The sequence below is a fragment of the Carettochelys insculpta genome, chromosome 20, assembly GCF_033958435.1.
Source record: "Carettochelys insculpta isolate YL-2023 chromosome 20, ASM3395843v1, whole genome shotgun sequence".
Lineage (NCBI taxonomy): Eukaryota > Metazoa > Chordata > Testudines > Carettochelyidae > Carettochelys > Carettochelys insculpta.
The window spans coordinates 3,018,084-3,037,668 of NC_134156.1; the positions used below are offsets into that span (position 1 = coordinate 3,018,084).

Below are 19,585 nucleotides of genomic sequence, written 5' to 3' on the forward strand. Positions count from 1 at the left end.
AGCTTTGGTTAAGGCTTCGTGCCTGGTGGCGCACAAAGTAACTACCATGGTTCCCTGTGAATGGCAATAATGTGACATCCCTATAGTAACACAAAGTGTTTACTGGCACTGCTTCAACGTCTGCCACCCTGCTGTCGGGTGGCGGGCCTGCCTCTGAGAGCAAACCAGCTGGAAAGATTTGGGGGAGCGTCGCCTTCTGGGAGTGACGTTGTGCACCCCTCCTGCTTACTGAGACAGGCATGGGTGTTTTTTTAAAGGAATTCTTGGAGCCTGCTCAAAACGAAGCGTTCAACCGCCTGACACAGATGGAAACGGCCCCTGCAAGCAGCTTTAAGAGCTCGCTGAAAGGTAGGAGGCTGGCACTGTATGGCTGCGGGTTCCATCCAGCTGCCATTGAAGTCCATGGCCGAGCACCCTTTGGTATGTACGGGGACAGGAGTGCCCACGTGAGCTCTGAGGCCAAACTCCTCAGCAGCTGAGCAAATACTGAAAACCCCCAACCGGCTGAAATGCGCCGCTGCGGAAATAAAGGCACGGCGTGCTCATTCCCCTGGCGTGCCTGCACTTCCCACGACACTCTGCTGCCGCGGCTGCCAAATTGCAACCACCCGAGAAACCCCTTTTTGGCTTAAAAATGGTCACAGACCCGCAAGCCAGCTTCTGATTTCCCCTGCGGGGTGGGGGCCTCAAGCCCAGCTCAGACACATGCCCTGCACCTCCGCCCCCTTCTTCCTGCTGCCACGCCACCTCTGCCCCTCCCCTTCCCTGCCTGTCTCCTCCAAACATGCCCTGTCCCTGCTCCTCCCCATCCCTCCTCTGCTGAGCAGCTGGTCCCTGGCATGCAGGAGGCGCTGGGAGGGCAGGGGAGGAGTTGATCAGCAGGGCTGGCGGCCCCGGACATGCCTTGTGTGCCCCTGTGAGTGCAGACACCAGTGTGAGAACCGCTGCTTTACAGCCCACTAGTGCGAACGCTCCCTGGAGGGGAAGGTTCGGCTGCGTCCGTACTGAAAGCTCTGCAGTTGTACCACCGGAGCACTGCAGGGTAGACCCTCGCTTGAGTGCCGGGAGAGATCTCCCCCTGCTCTAGTTAACCCACCTCCTGGAGAGGCAGCAGCTAGGCTGACAGAAGAGTTTCCCATGGGCCCGGCGCTGTCTCTGCTGGGGATGTCGAGATAAAGGTTGGAACAGAGAAGCCGTTAAGGGCGACTGCTCAGCTAGTCACTGAAAAGCTGCGTCAAACCTGAGAGTCATCCCAGGGCAGTGAGATTTGTCCTCTGGGAATTGTTCCCTTGTTGGTGCAGTTTGCAAGTGGTGCTCTTGTGGGCGAGTTTGTTCGAGCAGAGCATTAAATCAATGCCGTGTGCCTTATGGAGCTGGGTGGGAAGTTTGAACATGCACCGAAAGCTGTTGGGGCATTAGCTACGGACCTTTATTTATTCCCCAACAAACTTTGTGATTCGTTTCCAAATGCTGGAAAGCTTTAGAATCTGTCCGAGGCCAGCTAAACAGAAGTGCACCTGAACACATAAGGGGCTTGTTACAAGTTATTTGCCCACCCAAAAGTGCTGGGACCTGCAGTGCGGGGGAAAGGGGATGGAGCTGTAGCACCCCTTGACTTGAAGTGGTTTCCAAACCAGTCTCAAAGCAGAGTTAAGCTGGCAAGTCACCCATTCCCTGACTGCCATGGGCTAGGATTGATTGCAGGGAGGTGCAGCTGCAGCTTGGCTTCCATTGCCACCAAAGGCCTCGTGGGTGTGGGCTCCGTAGTCCACAAGACTATTGCCGCAATTGGGTGTGTGCACTAACTGGGACCCCAAGCATCAGACGAAGTGGATTGCGCCTGAGTCTCCTTCTGTGTCCCGCCTTTTCAGCACAGAGTGATCCATTATTGGGGCAAATTAAATTGCTGGTGCAAACGCCACATGGAGAAGCAGCGGGAGCCCATAGCTCTCACAGTGGTGTGTGAGATCAGCTTGGACCTCACACGAGCCCTTGCTTTAAACGTGTGTCACTTCTCCAGACGCTGCTTGAGCCTCCCCTCCGCCGCAAGCCCTGGGCCCACTCCACTCCTTTAAATGCCCACCTGGCCTCTTCCCTGCCTCTTCCCCCCCGAGTGCGCCTGCCCCCTCTCCTCTCCACCCATCAGCTGACTTGCCCCCCAGCCCTGCTCCTTCCCCCTCCCCAGAGCTTGAATGCCACCAGTCAGCTGATTCGCCGTGCTCTGAAGTTCTGGGGGGAGCGGGAGGGGTAGGTACGTGCCTGGCCCCCATTACATGATTGGAATGGTGGGTAGGGGACGGGGGGGGGGGGGGTTGTGCAGGGGACAGGGTCTCTGCTTTACAGCCACGAGTTTCCAGCTGGCCGTGGAAGGCAGGGCCCAGCCCCCTTCCCTTATGCGAGGCAGGCTGTCTCTGAAATCCAGCCAGCTGGCAGCAGGGCAGTCACGCGCTGGACATCTTGAGGTGGGTGGGGTAAGTCCCCTTTCAACCACTTATTTTTCTTAGCTCATGTTGTGCTGGATGTGCCGATCGGCCTGCAGATGTTTCTGTTGCCACCCACGGGGCAGGGGTTATAATAATACTGTCTGAACCCTCAGGCTCGGTGGCTGTGGGCTGCAGAACACGGCCTAGCAGAAAAGGATGCTCTTACAAAGCCAGCAAAGCCGTTAATGTTCACTTAGCACGGCCAGCCTTTACGGTTTGCGTTGACGGGCAAACGCGCTGGCTGGCTGGCTTGCTGTGCAGCCGGCAACTGCTCCTGAGAAGCCAGGGGTGCGTAGTTGTCAGGACACACCAGACAGTCCAAACCCAAAGTCTTGCTGACAACCGCTGGCCATGGAGGAGGCAAATACCAGGCCCTGTACAGTGCTGGTGACAGACACATGTTGTTATGCACTTGGAGTTGTGCCCAGGGGGACATAGAAAACAGATGGTGCTAGAATTATGACCTGTGGCTAAGCAACAGGCCTTTGCAGCCAGCCTCCTGACATCTGCTGCGCTGGAGAGCCTAAGCAGCCTGGCTGTCAGCCTGACAGGGCAGCCACAAGGCTGTAGTTGGGAAACTGGGGCACATTTACCACTGAACTGGCCAGTTCAGCTAAAGGTTTATGCCTCATCTACTAGAATTGTTGGTCCAGGTTCTCTGCTGGAACTGGTTAACGCTCCCTGATTCTCTGTCCAGTCTTGGTGCAGGCCAGAGCAGCCACTTCTGATAACCTCTCCTACGTTCCACCCAACACACCTTAGGCCAGGTCTACACTAGTCCTTGGAGTCAATTGTAGGTGCGCAGTTCCAGTTTGGCAATTGCCTAGCAGGAACTGACTTATCTACACTCGACTTACTCGGCCATCCTCACTGAGGGAGGCCAATGGGAGAAACTCTCCTGTCAACCTACCTTACTCTTCACAAGATTGGGGAGCACAGGGTTGACTGTCAAGCCCTGAAAGTTTGATTTTGTGCATCCCCACTGGGTGCACCAAATTGAACACCAGAAGATTAGCCCTGACTGGGTTGATCTTCTCGGTAGTGAAAACTCACCCATAGACTTGTAAAGCCAACTGACCCAGGTTGCCATCCCCAGGAATAGAACCTGTGAGCATAGGGTCTATAGCCCTGCACACTACCACACGAGCTAAAGGCCAGGTGCCTCACAGCTGAGGCTGTAGAGCAGGGACTTCACTCACCCCAGATGAGGTCTCAGTACCTCTGGGTACTACAGACTCATCAACTTTAAGGTCAGAAGGGACCATCGAGATCAGCTCATCTGACGTCCTGCTCATCATGGGCCACTGGCCCTCACTTCGTCTCTCCGACAATAGACCCTTTAATCTCTGGCTAAGTTAATGAAGTCCTCAAATCATGATCTAAGACTCCAAGTAACAGAGAATCCACCATTTACGCTGGTTTAAACTTGCAAGCAATCCATACCCCATACTGCAGAGGAAGCCGAAAAACCCAGGTGAGCTCTGCCAATCTGACTTGAAAAAACTTCTTCCCAGCTCTAAATGTGCTGATCAGTTAGACCTTGATGCAGACGTGACCTATCTTCATAGAAAGTGCATGGCATAGACAGTAGGCTTGTTAAGTTTGCAGATGATACCAAGCTAGGAGGGGTTGAAACTGCTTTGGAGGATAGGGTCAAAATTCAACATGATCTGGACAAATTGGAGAAATGGTCTGAGGTAAACACGATGAAGTATAATAAAGACAAATGCAAAGTGCTCCACTTGGGAAGGAACAATCAGTTTCACACATACAGAATGGGAAGTGACTGCCTAGGAAGGAGTATGGCAGAAAGGGATCTAGGGGTTATAGTGGACCACAAGTTAAATATGAGTCAACAGTGTGATGCTGTTGCAAAAAAAGCAACCATGATTCTGGGATGCATTAACAGGTGTGTTGTGAACAGGACACAAGAAGTCATTCTTCCACTCTACTCTGCACTGGTTAGGCCTCAGTTGGAGTATTGTGCCCAGTTCTGGGCACCGCATTTCAAGAAAGAGATGGAGAAATTGGAAAGGGTTCGGAAAAGAGCAACAAGAATGATCAAAGGTCTAGAGAACATGACCTATGAAGAAAGGCTGAAAGAATTGGGCTTGTTTAGCTTGGAAAAAAGTAGATCAAGGAGACACATGAAAGGGGTTTTCAACTATCTAAAAGGGTGTCATAAGGACGAGGGAGAAAATTTGTTCTTCTTGGCCTCTGAGGACAGAACAATAAGCAATGGGCTTAAACTGCAGCAAAGGAGGTTTAGATTGGACATCAGGAAAAAGTTCCTAACTGTCAGGGTGGTCAAATACTGGAATAATTTGCCCAGGGAGGTTGTGGAATCTCCATCTCTAGAGATATTTAAGAACAAGTTAGATAAATGTCTATCAGGGATGGTCTAGACAGTACTAGGTCCTGCCATGAGGGCAGGGGGCTGGACTCGATGACCTCTCAAGGTCCCTCCCGGTCCTAGCATTCTATGATCTTCCACACTCCTGGGAACTAACTCTCTGTAGTAACTCAGACCCCTCCCCTCCTAGTGTCCCATCTCCAGCAGTCAGGAAGCTTTGCTACTGCAAGTTGTTGACGGACCACATGCCATCAGGGGCAGTCTCAACACAGCCTCCCCTCTATGAACTTATGAAGATCAGTCCTGAAGCCAGTAGGCTTTTGCCTCCGCTGCTACCTTTGGAAGGCTCTTCCAGGACTTCACTCCTCTGATGGTTAGAAGCCTTCATCTAATTTCAAGCCTAAATTTCTTGATGAGCAGTTCATCTCCATTTGTTCTTTTGTCCACACAGGCACGACACAGTTGAGGAGTGTGAACCAGCGGGGGTGTAGATAGCATGTTGCGCTCTGCCTGGCCATGTGCATGCTGCTGGTGTGCAAAAAAAGTTCCCTGGCGTGCGCTGACTTTGTCCCTTTTACAACACTACGTCAGTGCACAATGGGAAAGATTTTGTGTCCCAGCCGTGTCCACACAGACAATTAGATCACAGCACACTAACTCACAGCCCTGCTGGTGCGCACTAGCCCAGGGGGTAGCCAAGCCCTGAGTTTGTTTGTCTGTCTAATGAGATATTTTCAAAAGGTGTGGGACCTAGGAAAGGTGGCTGTTTGGGAGGCGGCTGTTGGTTGCTTTCATTGAGTGTCCACTTTGCCTGGTATTAATGATGTGAAGCGTCAAGCTGTAGGCTGGCTGGGCCATGTATTTTCTCCAGCATATCCTTCCTCCAGATCCTGACTAAGATGAACCTTAAATGTTTCCATCTCAATTTTTGTAGGGTTATTTGAAAAACGGAAACATTTCTCGTTTCTTGGGGTGTTCGAAAGAACCCGCCCACATTTTAGACTTTTTTCATTTAAAAATTGTGTAAATTTCCATTTTGTTGAAAAGCTACTTTCTATCAACGTCCCTCCTCTATCTATCTATCCACCTATCCATACACACACACACACCAGTTTCAACACACAATTTCCAGCCAGTCTTATACAGTGGCATAAATATATATCTAGATGGTGTTTGTCCAGTGTGAGTTCAGTAGCATCTTCTCTGGTTTTTGAATACACATTTTATTAGTTCCAGCAAGCAGTGCAGAGTGCCGGAAAGGTTACAATGATTGTTTCTCATATAATCGCTCCTGACTTTTTTAGTATCAGTCTTCAATGGCTGGAATACTTAAATTCTGTGAGAAATGACTGACCCTTTCCTCTGGACTTTAATACTTGCCAACATTGCTTTGGAATAGATCAGGACAAGAACTACCTGACGTTCAAATCAAGAGAAGAAAGTGGGGATGGCTAGGCCATGTTCTCAGAAAACCATCATCCAGCCTAGTTCGTCAAGCTCTCACATGGAGCCCACAAGGAAAACGCAAAAGAGCAAGACCTTGGACAATGTGGAGAAGATCTACTGAGACAGAAGGACAACACCTGGGGTACTTCGTGGGTCAGCTAGAAGTTTTGTCCTGAGACAGGGTGAAGTGGAGGAAACTTGTAGATGACCTATGCCCCACGTGGAGTACAAGGGTTTAAGTCAAAGTAAGTCATCATGCAGTGTTCCTGTTAAGCCTCTGAAGCACATGCTATACAAAATTTCACTGTGCTGGAATCTCCTGCTGGGATAGCTATTTTATCATTTTCCTGTTGGGCTGGGTCAAGGTTTCTCTGAGCTGGATCAAATGGGGAAAGTTTCTATTGTACTCAGCTAAGCTGAGCCTTGTTGTCCACACAGATGTTCACACCAGTGCTAGCTGGGTGTACAATGTCTGAACTCTAGATGCTTCTGCAGATGTACCCTAAGAGGGTGCTGAAAAGTGATATATAGAGGAGGTTGGAGACAGATTTTTTCTTTGAACAGAGTAAATGAAGCTTGAGGCAACAGCAGAACAAGGTTCTCCACATACTAATGTCAATCTGCCTCACCCTTCATCTGGAGAAAGAAGCTCAAGGAGGAGAGTCAGTCTTAATGACTGTTCAGTCATTGGCCTTACTGCAGAGATGAGTCACATGGGGGGTGTGCGTATGGGCACGTGGGAACTAGATGAGGATCTCGTACTCAGTATTCCACACGGGCCATCAACCAGACAGTAGCTAACAGAACTGGCTAAAAAACAGTCTTTTGTTTCCCAGTGAAACATTCTGACTAGAATATTTTTTATACGAGAATCTTCCAGGAGTTCTTAAAACAAAAGAAAACAAACACATTGGTTTCATTTGGATTTAAGTAGAAAATTTTGTTCCTTGTTGTTTTTCAAGAACCAAAGTGAGGTGGAATATGAGCTCTTCGTTTAGAAATTTCCTATAGGGAAAAAATAGTTAAAATGACCCTGTCATGCAGGAACCCCATTTTTTTTTTTTTTTTGACAAAAGTGCATTTTTTGGCAGAATATTTTTTTGGGAGTCAAAAATTTTTGATCAGCTCTAGTAAGAACTTTTAGTCATAACTTAACTGGATGGGATTCTGGCCAAGGCTTATTGGACCCTGAAGTGCGACATGTCTTCTGAGGAAGAGCCAGGGACGGGGACATGCTAAACTGGAGAGCTGCCTTGTACTTGGTGAGAACCACGGCTTCATGTGCCTGTGGTGCTGTGAGCATGCATGTTGTGGCTTCATCGGACCACACGTATCATTCTTGGCAGCACATGACAGAAAGCTGCGATGTAGCCCTTTGCAGACAAGGCCTCAGCTCTCACCCTCCTGTGGACAAGCCGGGCTCAAGTTGCTGGGAGGGTGTTGTGGAACGCTGTGTGGGGAGTGCGGGGGAGGACGGGAAGCCGAGGGGAGGCACCCTCTTGCTCTTCCCATGGCCCACCCCCTGGGGAAGGTGATCTCTGGCCAAGCTGGCCTGGGAGGGAGCCAGGGGTCAGGTTAAAGGTGGAGCAGAGAAGGGGTGGGGCCTGCAGTGCAGGTGGGGAGCGTTGGCTCCACCAGGCTGGCCCTGCCCTGGAACTCTGTAAAGTGGGAGCTACCACACATATTAGCTGGAGTCCCACAAACTAAAACTGACCAAGACAGAGTGCAGTCAGTGGCTGGAGGGGCGCCCAGACAAGCTTTGGTGACCTAGCTTTTCCCCCATGGAAGTGCAAATAAAGTAAGTTACCCCAGGGCCCGCAGGGACCCCATTTCTATCCCATTGGCTCTGGCACCATTGCATTATGGCTTGGATCCCGCTCAGCAAAAGTTGCTGAGCTCAGGGTAGTGCTGGCTCTGCATTCCTGGCTGATGAGTGAGGGGTTCCAGTGTTTACTTTGAACACTGTACCTTGTGTCTGAATCCACTGGGTGTTAAATTCTTCCAGATTTCTGGCTCTGTGCTGCAACTCAGATGTGGCAAGGAAACGGTTCTGTTGGAAAATAGGGAGCTCTCTGTGTGAGTTACTAAGCCTGCTGCACCCTGATGTTTCTTGGTGTGGCACACAATCAAGAAGGGAGCTATTTAATTCTATTACGTGCGTAGGCTCCATTTACCATTAGATTTGTAAGGGGTATTGGAAGTGCATAGCTGAAAAAAAGTTGGAAAATGCCCCTAGAAAGTGCTCTGTAGCAGGCTGCATCGATGGAGGAAGTTCAGAGGTGCTCAGAATGATTTTTCTTGTGTGGTGGAAGGCAGCATTTTGGGGGTGGTTTCTGTTGTCTTGTGTTTTACATTGAGCCAAACTCCATGGCCTGATCTCACTCCAGCCACATCTGTCTTTTCCTCAGGAGGGGAAAAGATGCTGGAACCAACTCCTCAATTTGGCCCTTAGCCTTTGGGGGTCTGAAATCTAGATGCATGAAAATACTGTGACCTGAGTCTGCCTCTCGTAGGTTTGGGGCCTTGTGAGGGACTCAGCAAAGATTCAGGTCAAGATTTCCAGAAATGATCAATGATTTTGGAAGCCAACGTCAGATAACTTAAATGAATCTGATCTTCAGAAAGCCTTGAGCCCTATCTTTCCATCTCAAGCTGGGCACCCGAACTCACTGGTCACATTTGGCAATGTAAGACAATATTTTTGTTTGTCAACACCTCTATTGTGCTGTGTATAAAAACGCTGTTGTAAAAGGTATTGTATTGTGCTGAACTTATTTTAATCCAAACACCCCATCACCCAGCAATGGGGGAGGGGTGGTGGTGTAAAGTGTAGGCTAGCGGTTACAGCAAGGCCCTTGCACAAAAAAATTACTGCATTCTGATTCTGGACGGTCCTTGACTTGTTGTGTGACTTTGAGCAAATCATGTAACATCCGAGGATTTGGTTTTCCCATTTGTAAAAAGGAAATAATTATAGTAATGCTTCTGCACCAACTGGAGGATAATGTGAGTCTGAATTAAATGTACGTAATAGACCCTGAAGATCCCTAAGAAAAGGCCCTGGGAAGCGCAGTGTGGTACGCTGTTGGTCCAGCCAGGAAAATGGCAAATACTGGAGAAAAAAAAAAGTCAACAGCTGTTCAAATTTGTAAACAAATTCACTTCACCTCTTTGTGCCTTTCTTGTGTTCATTTCCCAGAAACGTTCTGGCAAATAAGTCTCCCGGCAGACATGCTTGGTGGACCCATCAAATTTCCAAACGACTATCGGAAATGTTTTCAGACAGTTAATTTAGCATTTGTCATTGTGAGTTTTTGCTCCAGAAGCCTCCCTCTGAGAGTCACGTTGATTCCATCATGCAATAGAAACATACCAAGCGATCTCTGGCTACGTCTACACGTGCAGCCAACATCGAAATAGTCTATTTCGATGAATAACGTCTACACGTCCTCCAGGGCCGGCAACGTCGATGTTCAACTTCGACGTTGCTCAGCCCAACATCGAAATAGGCGCAGCGAGGGAACGTCTACACGTCAAAGTAGCACACATCGAAATAAGGATGCCAGGCACAGCTGCAGACAGGGTCACAGGGCGGACTCAACAGCCAGCCGCTCCCTTAAAGGGCCCCTCCCAGACACAGTTGAACTAAACAACACAAGATACACAGAGCTGACAACTGGTTGCAGACCCTGTGCCTGCAGCATAGATCCCCAGCTGCCGCAGAAGCAGCCAGAAGCCCTGGGCTAAGGGCTGCTGCCCACGGTGACCATAGAGCCCCGCAGGGGCTGGAGAGAGAGCATCTCTCAACCCCCCAGCTGATGGCTGCCATGGAGGACCCAGCAATTTCGACGTTGCGGGACGCGGATCATCTACACGGTCCCTACTTCAACGTTGAACGTCGAAGTAGGGCGCTATTCCTATCTCCTCATGAGGTTAGCGACTTCGACGTCTCTCCGCCTAACGTCGAAGTTAACTTCGAAATAGCGCCTGACGCGTGTAGACGCGACGGGCGCTATTTCGAAGTTGGTGCCGCTACTTCGAAGTAGCGTGCACGTGTAGACGCAGCTTCTGTGTCCAATCACAGCTGCTCAGATATGACTTCTGTGTCCGATCAGAATGACTCAGACTACTGAATATTCACAACAAACGGCTCTTGGGCAATTGATGAACCTAAAGTCATCTGAAGGAAAGAGTGCGCAGCCACAGAGCAAACACACCCGCGCCCTGTGTTGATCTGAATGCAGATGGCTTGGGAGGGGCAACCTTTGTCATATAAACTCTCATGAGATGCTGTTGAGCTTTAACTATCACCCTTTCAGGGCTGCATGTGTGTAAGTGCATGTCCATGCTTTGCTTCTCCCCAGGACCTCCTTTCTCCATGAGAATCTGTGTCCTCAGTGCTCGCTTTCATGCCTTGTGTCCTTCACTGGGTTAGTACAATTATAATTAATTAAGTTTTCTGTTCAATCCACACATTCAAATGGTTTAGGAGAGTTGCTGCCACCTATAGGCGAGAAATAAATGCAGAAACAGAAGCTTGTAGGCCGCTAGACAAGAGCTGCTGATATAATCCTGGGCTTTGCCTGCGGCATTAGAAAAGTGGGCAACGATGGACAGTAGACAGACAGGTACGAATGCATCTGCCAGTAACTTCTTTGGGAAACTGTGTTCTTTCATAAGCCACGTTCACTTGCTGTCTAGACTGGCAAAGAACCAAAGAAGCATCACTTTGCTGGGGGCTGCGGATCTTTTCTTTTTCTTTTCTTTTCTTTTTTTTTCTTTTCTTTTCTTCATCTCCAGTTACTTCCTTCCGAGGGTCCTCTGACATTAATGAATGGCATCTCATATCTGACTGAGAGCAAGGGCAAGTGACATAAGGCCCATTTTACTGGTAGGCGACACAATGGTACTGAGTTGCCCATGGTTCTGCAGCAAATATGTGGCAGAGCTGAGGCTGGCTGTCAGCCAGGGCTGCTGGAAGCAGGGCTGCTGGGGTGGGACAGCACCTCTTGGCTTGAAGTGGTTTCCATCATTTACAGGATTTACAACTTTATTCAATACCTCTCAGCACCTCCATTATACAACTTTTTCCAATGTCACTGCTCTCAGCTCCACTCCTTAATGCCAGCTGTCCTCCCTTCTCACCTGATACTCCGCAGAACCGCAAGGATGCTCCCATCTTCCCCACTTTCATCCCCCAGCTGGCAGAGCCTTATGCCCTTACCACTGTCGACACAGCAGCTTCACCAGCACTGTTCTGAGAAGCAGCCGGCCGGGGACACTGGCAAATTGTGTGAGATGGTCCAGTGCTTGGTCCTGCCATGAGGGCAGGGGGCTGGACTCGATGGCCTCTCGAGGTCCCTTCCAGTCCTACTATTCTATGATTCTATGATTCATCCCAGCGCCCGATCCAAAGCCCTCTGTGTGCAAGAGAAATCTTTGGATTTCAGTGCTCAGGGACAGCTCATAATGATCAAAGGTTGCTTTTTACAAGCCACCTGCAATCAAATCAAGGTGGAGCTCAGGCGTAGCCTTGAGAGATGGGGATTGGAAATGAACCAATGCCTCTCACAGAGCATACCCATAAAGGAGATTGCCAGACTGAGTCAGACCAGGGCTCTGTCTCATGCAGTAGCCTCTGCCTAACAGTTGCTTCAGAGGAAGGTACAAGAACACTTCATGGCTAATTATAGAGATACCTGTGAATAGAAAAAGTTTCTATCTCCTGGCACTTAGTAATTGGCTCATGACATAACTGAAGAGGGTTTATACCCTTTATCAAATATTTTCTTGCCAGCATAGCCATGGATGTTCTTGTTATTTATATCAATATATTACCCTTTTTTGAATCTTGCTAACTTCTTGTCCGCTGTGATATCCTGTGGCAGGGAGTTCTACGGGCTAAGAATGCATTGTGTAAACATAGCTTTCTTTTGTCAGTTCCGTACCCCAAAGCAGAGGCTGGCCTCCTTATATCTATAGTGGCTCAGTGGCATCTCTGCCGTCAGCATCCTACAGTCTTTAAAATGTTCTAAGTATTTAAACGCTGTCTCTCACACACAAGTCTAGCAGTGAAAAAGTCCCTCCTGCCCCCAGTTAGGAAGTCTGGTGACTCCCAAGAGCAAAGGTGACTAACTTTCCTTTCACTTATTGTATTCTACATAACCATTCAGATGGGAGGACAATGAGATAGCCTGAATCGAGCTTTTTGGGCCCTGACTCACCCTATGTTAAAGCATGTGCTTAACATTAAAGGGGTGTCCGTGATCTGCTGGGTATGTGTTTAAAGTTCAAATTGTGTTTAAATGCTGTGCAGAATGGGGATGGGATTACCCATGTGTCTGAAGTCAAGTATGTGCTTAAAGGCTTGATCTGGATCCACTGATGTTGATGGAAGTTGTGCCGAGCTCAGACCCTAAGCACTTTGCTGAATTTGTCTGTCAGGGTTAAAATTGTGAACTAGCTCTTGGTGTGATGCACAAAGCTGGGTCCTGGGCTTTGTTTTACCGAAAGTTCTGGTTTATTGGGTTGGATCAGCCCCAAAGCAGGAAGAAAGCACTTCATAGCTTCTGTTATCTCATCAGGGCTACTGATGGACAGGTGGGAGAGCAGGAAGTGGCCTGGCAATTTAAAAGGGGATCAGCAGTGGTCAGAGCCCTGGCCCTTTAAATCACCAAGAGGGTTCTCCATGGCATGGGCTGGGGAGGTTAGCTCCAGGCTCCACCCCTTCCACATGAGGCTCCACCCCTTCTGGGAGCCCATCACCAAGCCATCCCAGGGCCCAGTGAATTCCATCACCAGCCCTGTATCTATTTCACAACCTGTCGTTTCTGCCTTAATTTATGATAAATCCATCGATGTTTTTGTGACTTTTGGAGCTTGGTTACTGAATATTACCAGCTTATCAGTGAAGAGAAGTCAAGAGGAGCAATGGGCACACAAGAAGAAGCACAGCTGAGTCTTCAGTGTCATTTCCTGGAGAAAGAAGGAAAATGTCCTTTTCTTTTTTGGAGAGAATTATCTGCATGGGGCAAAATTATTGTCTGACCAAAGATCATATGGGACAGCAATTATTAAGGGGACCAAACAGTTTGTTTTACTGGTCTGACCTTTCTCCCATCAAACCAAGCTGTTCACACCCACATACATCAAAACCAAACTCCCTAGCCTGGGATACAAAGGAAGGATTTAGCTATGGACCGGCTGTTAAAACAAGATAGCACAGAGTTGTTTTTTGATGCATACGCCCCTATCCTCTCTTGGGAACCTGTGCTTACTGCAAAATGTCCCACTGCCTACTTCCATATGCTCTGTAGAGGCAAATGGGAGGGGCATCTCTGAAGCCATGGACGTAAGATCATCAAGAGGCTACCTTAACCAACCACCTCCACACAGGTCCTTCTCTGGGCTCCTGAACAAAACTGGCATCAGCCAAACTCAATGACAACAGTTACTGTTGGGCTTTTCTGCCTCAGTTTAAAACAACGTTTATACTCTTGTACAGACCGGCTCCTTGACTGGAGTGATGGCCACGCATGGAGATGCATGCAGAGAAAAAGGAGGCACAGATGGAAAAACGGAAACAAACACAAGCATTCCTTTCAACTTGAACCACTTCAAAAGCTCCTTGAGTAAATAGATGCTATGATACATCTGGATAAACGGAATGGAATCCTCCAGCCTTGGGGAGATGGCTCAGCACTAAAATGCATGAAACGTAGACAGCAGAGATCCCTTCCCAAGTGAGGTTTGGTGTCAAGTGCATGTACAGATTCCCTTTAAGCCCTTGCTGTTGTTTTCTCTTCTGGTTTGATGCTTAAGAGTGATGGAGCCAGGACAGCTCCTGTGTTCCCCAGGGGTGGGAGCACGGAAATGTTCCCCTTGGGAAGATTAATTGTACAAAGTCGATATTTCTGTTCATCTGGCTACCCAGCATTCCTGTTTCACAAGTTTAGTAAGTCAGGCCTGTGTGGCCTCAGGGTATGTTCATACTGAAACCCTGAGAATCACATTTCCCACCACAGTCCGGATATACTCATACGCAGTAGTGAGCTTATGTAGATTTTAAAAAGTCTTCCTCTAGGGATCACGAGGAATACATCAGCAACATGTGTGGGCTTTCCCCAGCAGTGTGTTAAAGGTGGCCTAAGGGGCAGCTAAGGAACAATGTAACCACTAACCAATGAGTTCTTTCAATGAGCTGGCAGAAATCGCCATTGCTAACTATGGGCTAACTTCTGATACCTTTGTGCATACTGGGTGAAATCCGGAACCACTGAAGCCATTGGCAAAACTCTTGTTGACTTCTGTGGCATCAAGATTTCATCTACTGAATAGCAACTTAGACTGTAAAAAGTCCCATTGACTTCAGTATGAGTTCTCAGACAGCTAGGTACCGCCTAGTGTGAGGAAGGGTAGCAGAATGTGAGCCCTCTGAAGTTACCTTGATGGCCCCTGGGCAGGATGGAGGCCCTTCTGGCAGATAGATGATGATAGCACAGCCAGGGGTGAAAACTAGAATAGTGCTTTCCATAAGCTACACAGGAGCATGCAGGAAAAATAATGCATATGAACTAAAGATGTGAATTTGAAGTACATCACTTAAACTTCATGAAATCCCTGAGCCTATGCTGGTATTTAGAATTAAAGTGCTTTTATCTTAATTCATTTTGGAAGTGAACTCAGCTATATCAGATTATGGCCATGTTAGTTCTGAAAGAGGGTGTTCACACTGGGGTTTCAGACCAGGATTTCATGGACCAGGTGAAGACTTATCTTCACCCAAACAACAATTAGAAAGACCAGATTTAGGAAGCGTAAGTTTTGTCCAAAATGCCCCTATTTCTGAGGAAAAATTATAATGATATTACCTCTCTAAGGAGGTCAAGGCTCATTGTGCTAGGCACACCCCTTCAGGATATGTCTACACAGCAAAGCGACTCTGAATCCAGCTACTCTGGATAGAATAGCCATACAAGGTCTGGTCAGACTGGGCTCAGCTTGCTCGCCTGCTCTGACACCTGTGCAGCAGCGATCACTCTCTGAGGACGATGTTGTGCCCTGAGGGCACAGGCCTGTTTCAGGAACAGGGCACAGTCGTGTCACTCATGGAGGAACGGGGCTGGCATGCAGCCAGGAGAGAATGAGAGAACCAGAGAAATGTCGGGCTGGAAGGGCCCACAAGTGGCCAGCTCCTCCACTTTCCAGTGCTGAGGCAGGATCATGCATATTTGGAATGCCTTCCAGGGCTGTCTGGTGGATGGGGGAGGGAACAAACTGGTACCTTCCTGTGAGGGGAGGCAGCACGCTCTCACTTGCTTACCCAGCCAGCTCTACCAGCTCTCCATCTCTTGTACCCCAGGGGTAACCAGAGAGCTGCCCCCCTGGCACCCCCTGCCCCCCTCAAGTGCAGCCTGTATGGTTCTACCCAGTCCCTGGGCTCTCCCACTCTCATGTGTAAGGACTGGTCAGAATCTAGCCCTAAGCCGAGCGCCCGCACAGAATGTGGCACATACTCAGCACGTCGTTGGGAACAGCTGCCGGCCGTGCCCCAGCTCCCTTGGCTCTCTCTGGCTGCAGGGCTCTCATGCCACCTTCCGTGCCATCTTCTGATTGGTAGACAGCAAATTCGCAACAGCCACCACCTACCGGGGGTGGGGGCTAGTTAAAGGAGCTTCCACCCTCCCCACCACAACCAGACCACCCCCCCGAGACACAGTCATTCTCTGCCAGTGCAGCAATCCTCCTTCTCTGCACACCAGCTACACTGTGTTGTGCTACCAGAGACCAGTGGGCAAAACAGGGGAGAAGAGGCCCCTAGCATAGGACAGCCGAGGGTCAGGGACTCTCAAAAGGTTCCCAGCCAGAATAAGAGGCCTAGCAACTACATTACCTTAGATTGCGGCCTGAGGCCCAGTTAAGACCAATCACACACATTTGTGGTCTGCAACGCTCATCTAACCAGTGGAAGCTGCTAATTAGCCCTGCCAATCACATCCACTCACCACTTTCTCAACCTTCCCCCAAGTATTAAAGAAGCAGGCTGCCTAATCCATCTATAAATGCCCTGCGTGCACGTTTCTGGGGCCAGGCCTCCCACGTCAGGACACGGATGGGTGCAATGTACGTAAGCTCCTGCCCCCCTCTTACCATCTGTGCATGGAAATGAAGAAAACACAAAAGGTCAGAAAAGGGGAACATCAGACGGAAAGAAGGGTAAAAAGGACTTCTGCAGCTGCCAAGCAGGCGGCAGCTCACTTAGGTTTCCTAGCGCACGGTCTGAATTATCACTCAGCCCATTCGGAACGTCTTGATTTGAGCTCCGCTAAGCAAGTTCTGTTTGAATGAACTGAGCCGGAACAGGAAGCATATACAGAGCTATCAGGCTGAGTTTGGGTCCCAGCCACCCCATATGAACACTAATAATTCTACGTCATCCTGTCTGCAACTCATTCATTGACTGCTGTTAACTCTCATTCTCTCTTCTAAACTAATGCATGGGTGGGCAGTCATTTGTGTCTTGTCTTCATCGGAAAAAGACTTTGACATTTCCCTGAATAACATGCTTGGATGGGGCATTGTACTGTGATTATTGGCATTCCAAGCCATCAAACCAGAGAGAGAGCAAGAGACGTCAAAACATCCTCTAGAGTCCTTGTGTGGAGCCTCGGCAGGAAGGAAAAGAGCAAGTATTTGTTTATCTGGTTTTCTCCATGATAGATAACACATTGACACCAAACCTCAGCATATCAGAAAGCTGCCAGTTCTAAAAACAGGCTTGTTATTCCCTTATCCCATGAAAACGAATACAATGCCAAAGATATCAGGCTAGTTTTGCAAGCAGCGGTTATGTTTCTGAAGCAAAATTTGATTTAAACATTTATCAGCACCCAGTACAATTATTTTGGGAGGACAGTTTACTCCCCTGGGCAGGCCCACCAGCAAGAAATGGGGTGGGCAAAGGGACCGCTGCACAGGGCCTGGAGTTTCAAAGGGGTCCAGAACTCTGGCTGACTCAATGGAACTGACTGCTCCATCGTTCCGTGCGGCTCGGAAAGGTGGGTGAGGGGTGACCCAGCACCACAGTCTGGGCAGCGCTAAGGGCTGATTGCCCTAGGCCCCGCCCTTTTTGCCTTTGGCCCCACCCATTCCAGGGCACAGAGCCAGGCCGCTCTCCTACCTTGTCTCGGGGCCCCGCTGGTCTGCAGTCTCTTGAAATGACTTTCCCTAAGCGTGTCCTGCTGTTGACTTATCCACCAATTCATGTGCCTCTTAAGAGAGATTGGAAAATGCAGTTTTCATTCACAAGAAATTATGATATGGTTTGTGGGGGGAAGTTCTAAATCAGAAGAGAAAGCCAAAATATTGATGTTTCCCATGAAATGAAAATTCCCAACAATTTTTGACTCAGGTCCACTGGAACATTTCATTAGTTTCCATAAGATAAAAATACCTCACTTCAGTAAAGTCTAAACATTATATAATATTGTATAAAAAGCTGAATATAATATATAGACTATTAAATATAACAAATGCTTTTATAGCATAATAGTCTAAAGAAAAAACGTTTAAATGAAAAAGTCTGAACATCACCTTGTCAAAATGAATATAGAGACATTACTGAAACAATACAACAGAGTCAAAATGATTTCTTTTAAACTTTTTCCCTTTGAAAGTGTTGCCGACATTGACATGTTCCGTGAAACATTTCAATTTTGATGGAACTGTGTTTTCCACCAGAAAACTGTCCCACTGAATTTTTTTCATTCAGAGAAGAGGGTTGTCTGTGTGATTTCTCCTAGTAGTGGCATAAGCTTAATATTTTAGCAGAAAACGAAATGGACAAGTGTTTCTCAGTATTTCTGGATTACTGTACCACTTTCAGGAGCCTAATTTGTCTTGTATCTCCCAATTTTGCCTCACTGAAATACTACTTGCTTACAAAATCAGACGTAAAGCTACTAAAAAGTGTCACAGTGTACTACTACAGAAAACTTACTGACTTTCTCATTTTATCACATAATTGTAAAATAAATAGATTAGTGTATAACCATTGTACTTACATTTTAGTGTATAGGATATATAACATTTTAGTGTGCAGTATATATAGAACAGTATAAAGGGGTGTGACATTTTTGATTGTCCTGACTTTATTAGTGCTTTTTATGTAGCATTTTGTAACACTGAGCCAATATCTAGATATATTGATGTACTCCCCCTTTTTTTTAACCTGCTTCCTATCAATTTCACATAGAGATCCTGTAGTTCTTGTGTTATGAGAAGGAGTAAATAACACTTCCTGATTCGTGTTCTCTACACACGACATGATTACATAAACCTTTATTATAGCGCTTCTTCATCGTCTCTTTTCCAAGCTGAGAAGTCCCAGTCTTATTAGTCTCTCCCCAGATGGCAGCTGTGTCATACCCTGAACCATTCCATTGCCCTTTTTCAATTCCAATATATCTTTTTTGAAATGAGGTGGCCAGACCTGCATGCAGTACTCAAGGTGGGGGCCCACCATGGATTTATAGAAAGGCAATACGATATTTTCTGTCTTATTCTCTGTCCCTTTCTTAATGATTTTCAACCTTCTGTTTTCTTTTGTGAATGTCACTGCACATTGAGTGGATGTTTTCAGAGAACTACACTCAGCGACTCCAAAGTCTCTTTTTTGAGTGGTAATGGCCCCATTTATTTTCCATGTATAGTTGGGATTCTGTTTTCCAACGCTCGTTATTTCACATTTACTATTTGGCCGGAACCCATTCAGCACAAGGAGGTGTTGGTGGCTGGCGAGGTGGGCACATGGCTACCTCTGCCCCGACCACCTGACATCTTAACTTATGAGCAGAGTCTGACCCTCTGTGAACGTTGTTGGAGACAAAAGCTAAAGAAGATCAGGTAATGGGCTGTGGTGGTATCCATTGATTGGGATCCCAGCACCGGAAGGGAAGGAGAGGAGTTAATCAAACCACAAGCTAAGGGCCATGTTCTCGCCAAAGGATGTGCCAAGATTTGCATGGGTCTCACTTCATCCAGTTTGACTTTAAACCTCTTGAGCCCTGGGGCTCCCATCATGCTCAAGTGATGCTGACCCACAAGGGGAGATTGCGAGAGAAGCCTTTGCTGAGAATTTCCCTTCTCTTTCGTGCTTCTCAACCTGAGCTCAGCATTCACAGAGCTTCTTGGCTGTGGGAACAGCGTGAACTTTTGACTCTCTCTGAGTCGTACTTAAGCCATTATCCCTCCCAGCCTGCACAGCCAGCTTGTCTTGTCTTTTTCTTCATTTTCATGATCTCAT

At 48.0% G+C, this 19,585-nt stretch overlaps 1 protein-coding gene across 1 annotated transcript in view; it reads left to right on the forward strand.

Moving 5' to 3' along the window:
• The first annotated feature begins 239 nt into the window (after positions 1 to 239).
• Positions 240 to 19,585, forward strand: part of CDRT4 (CMT1A duplicated region transcript 4) — a 42,974-nt gene continuing 23,628 nt past the window's right edge. Inside the window, exon 1 of the mRNA XM_075014919.1 lies at positions 240 to 348. Within this exon, the coding sequence (XP_074871020.1) occupies positions 240 to 348 (109 nt within the window). The remainder of the gene's footprint in view (positions 349 to 19,585) is intronic.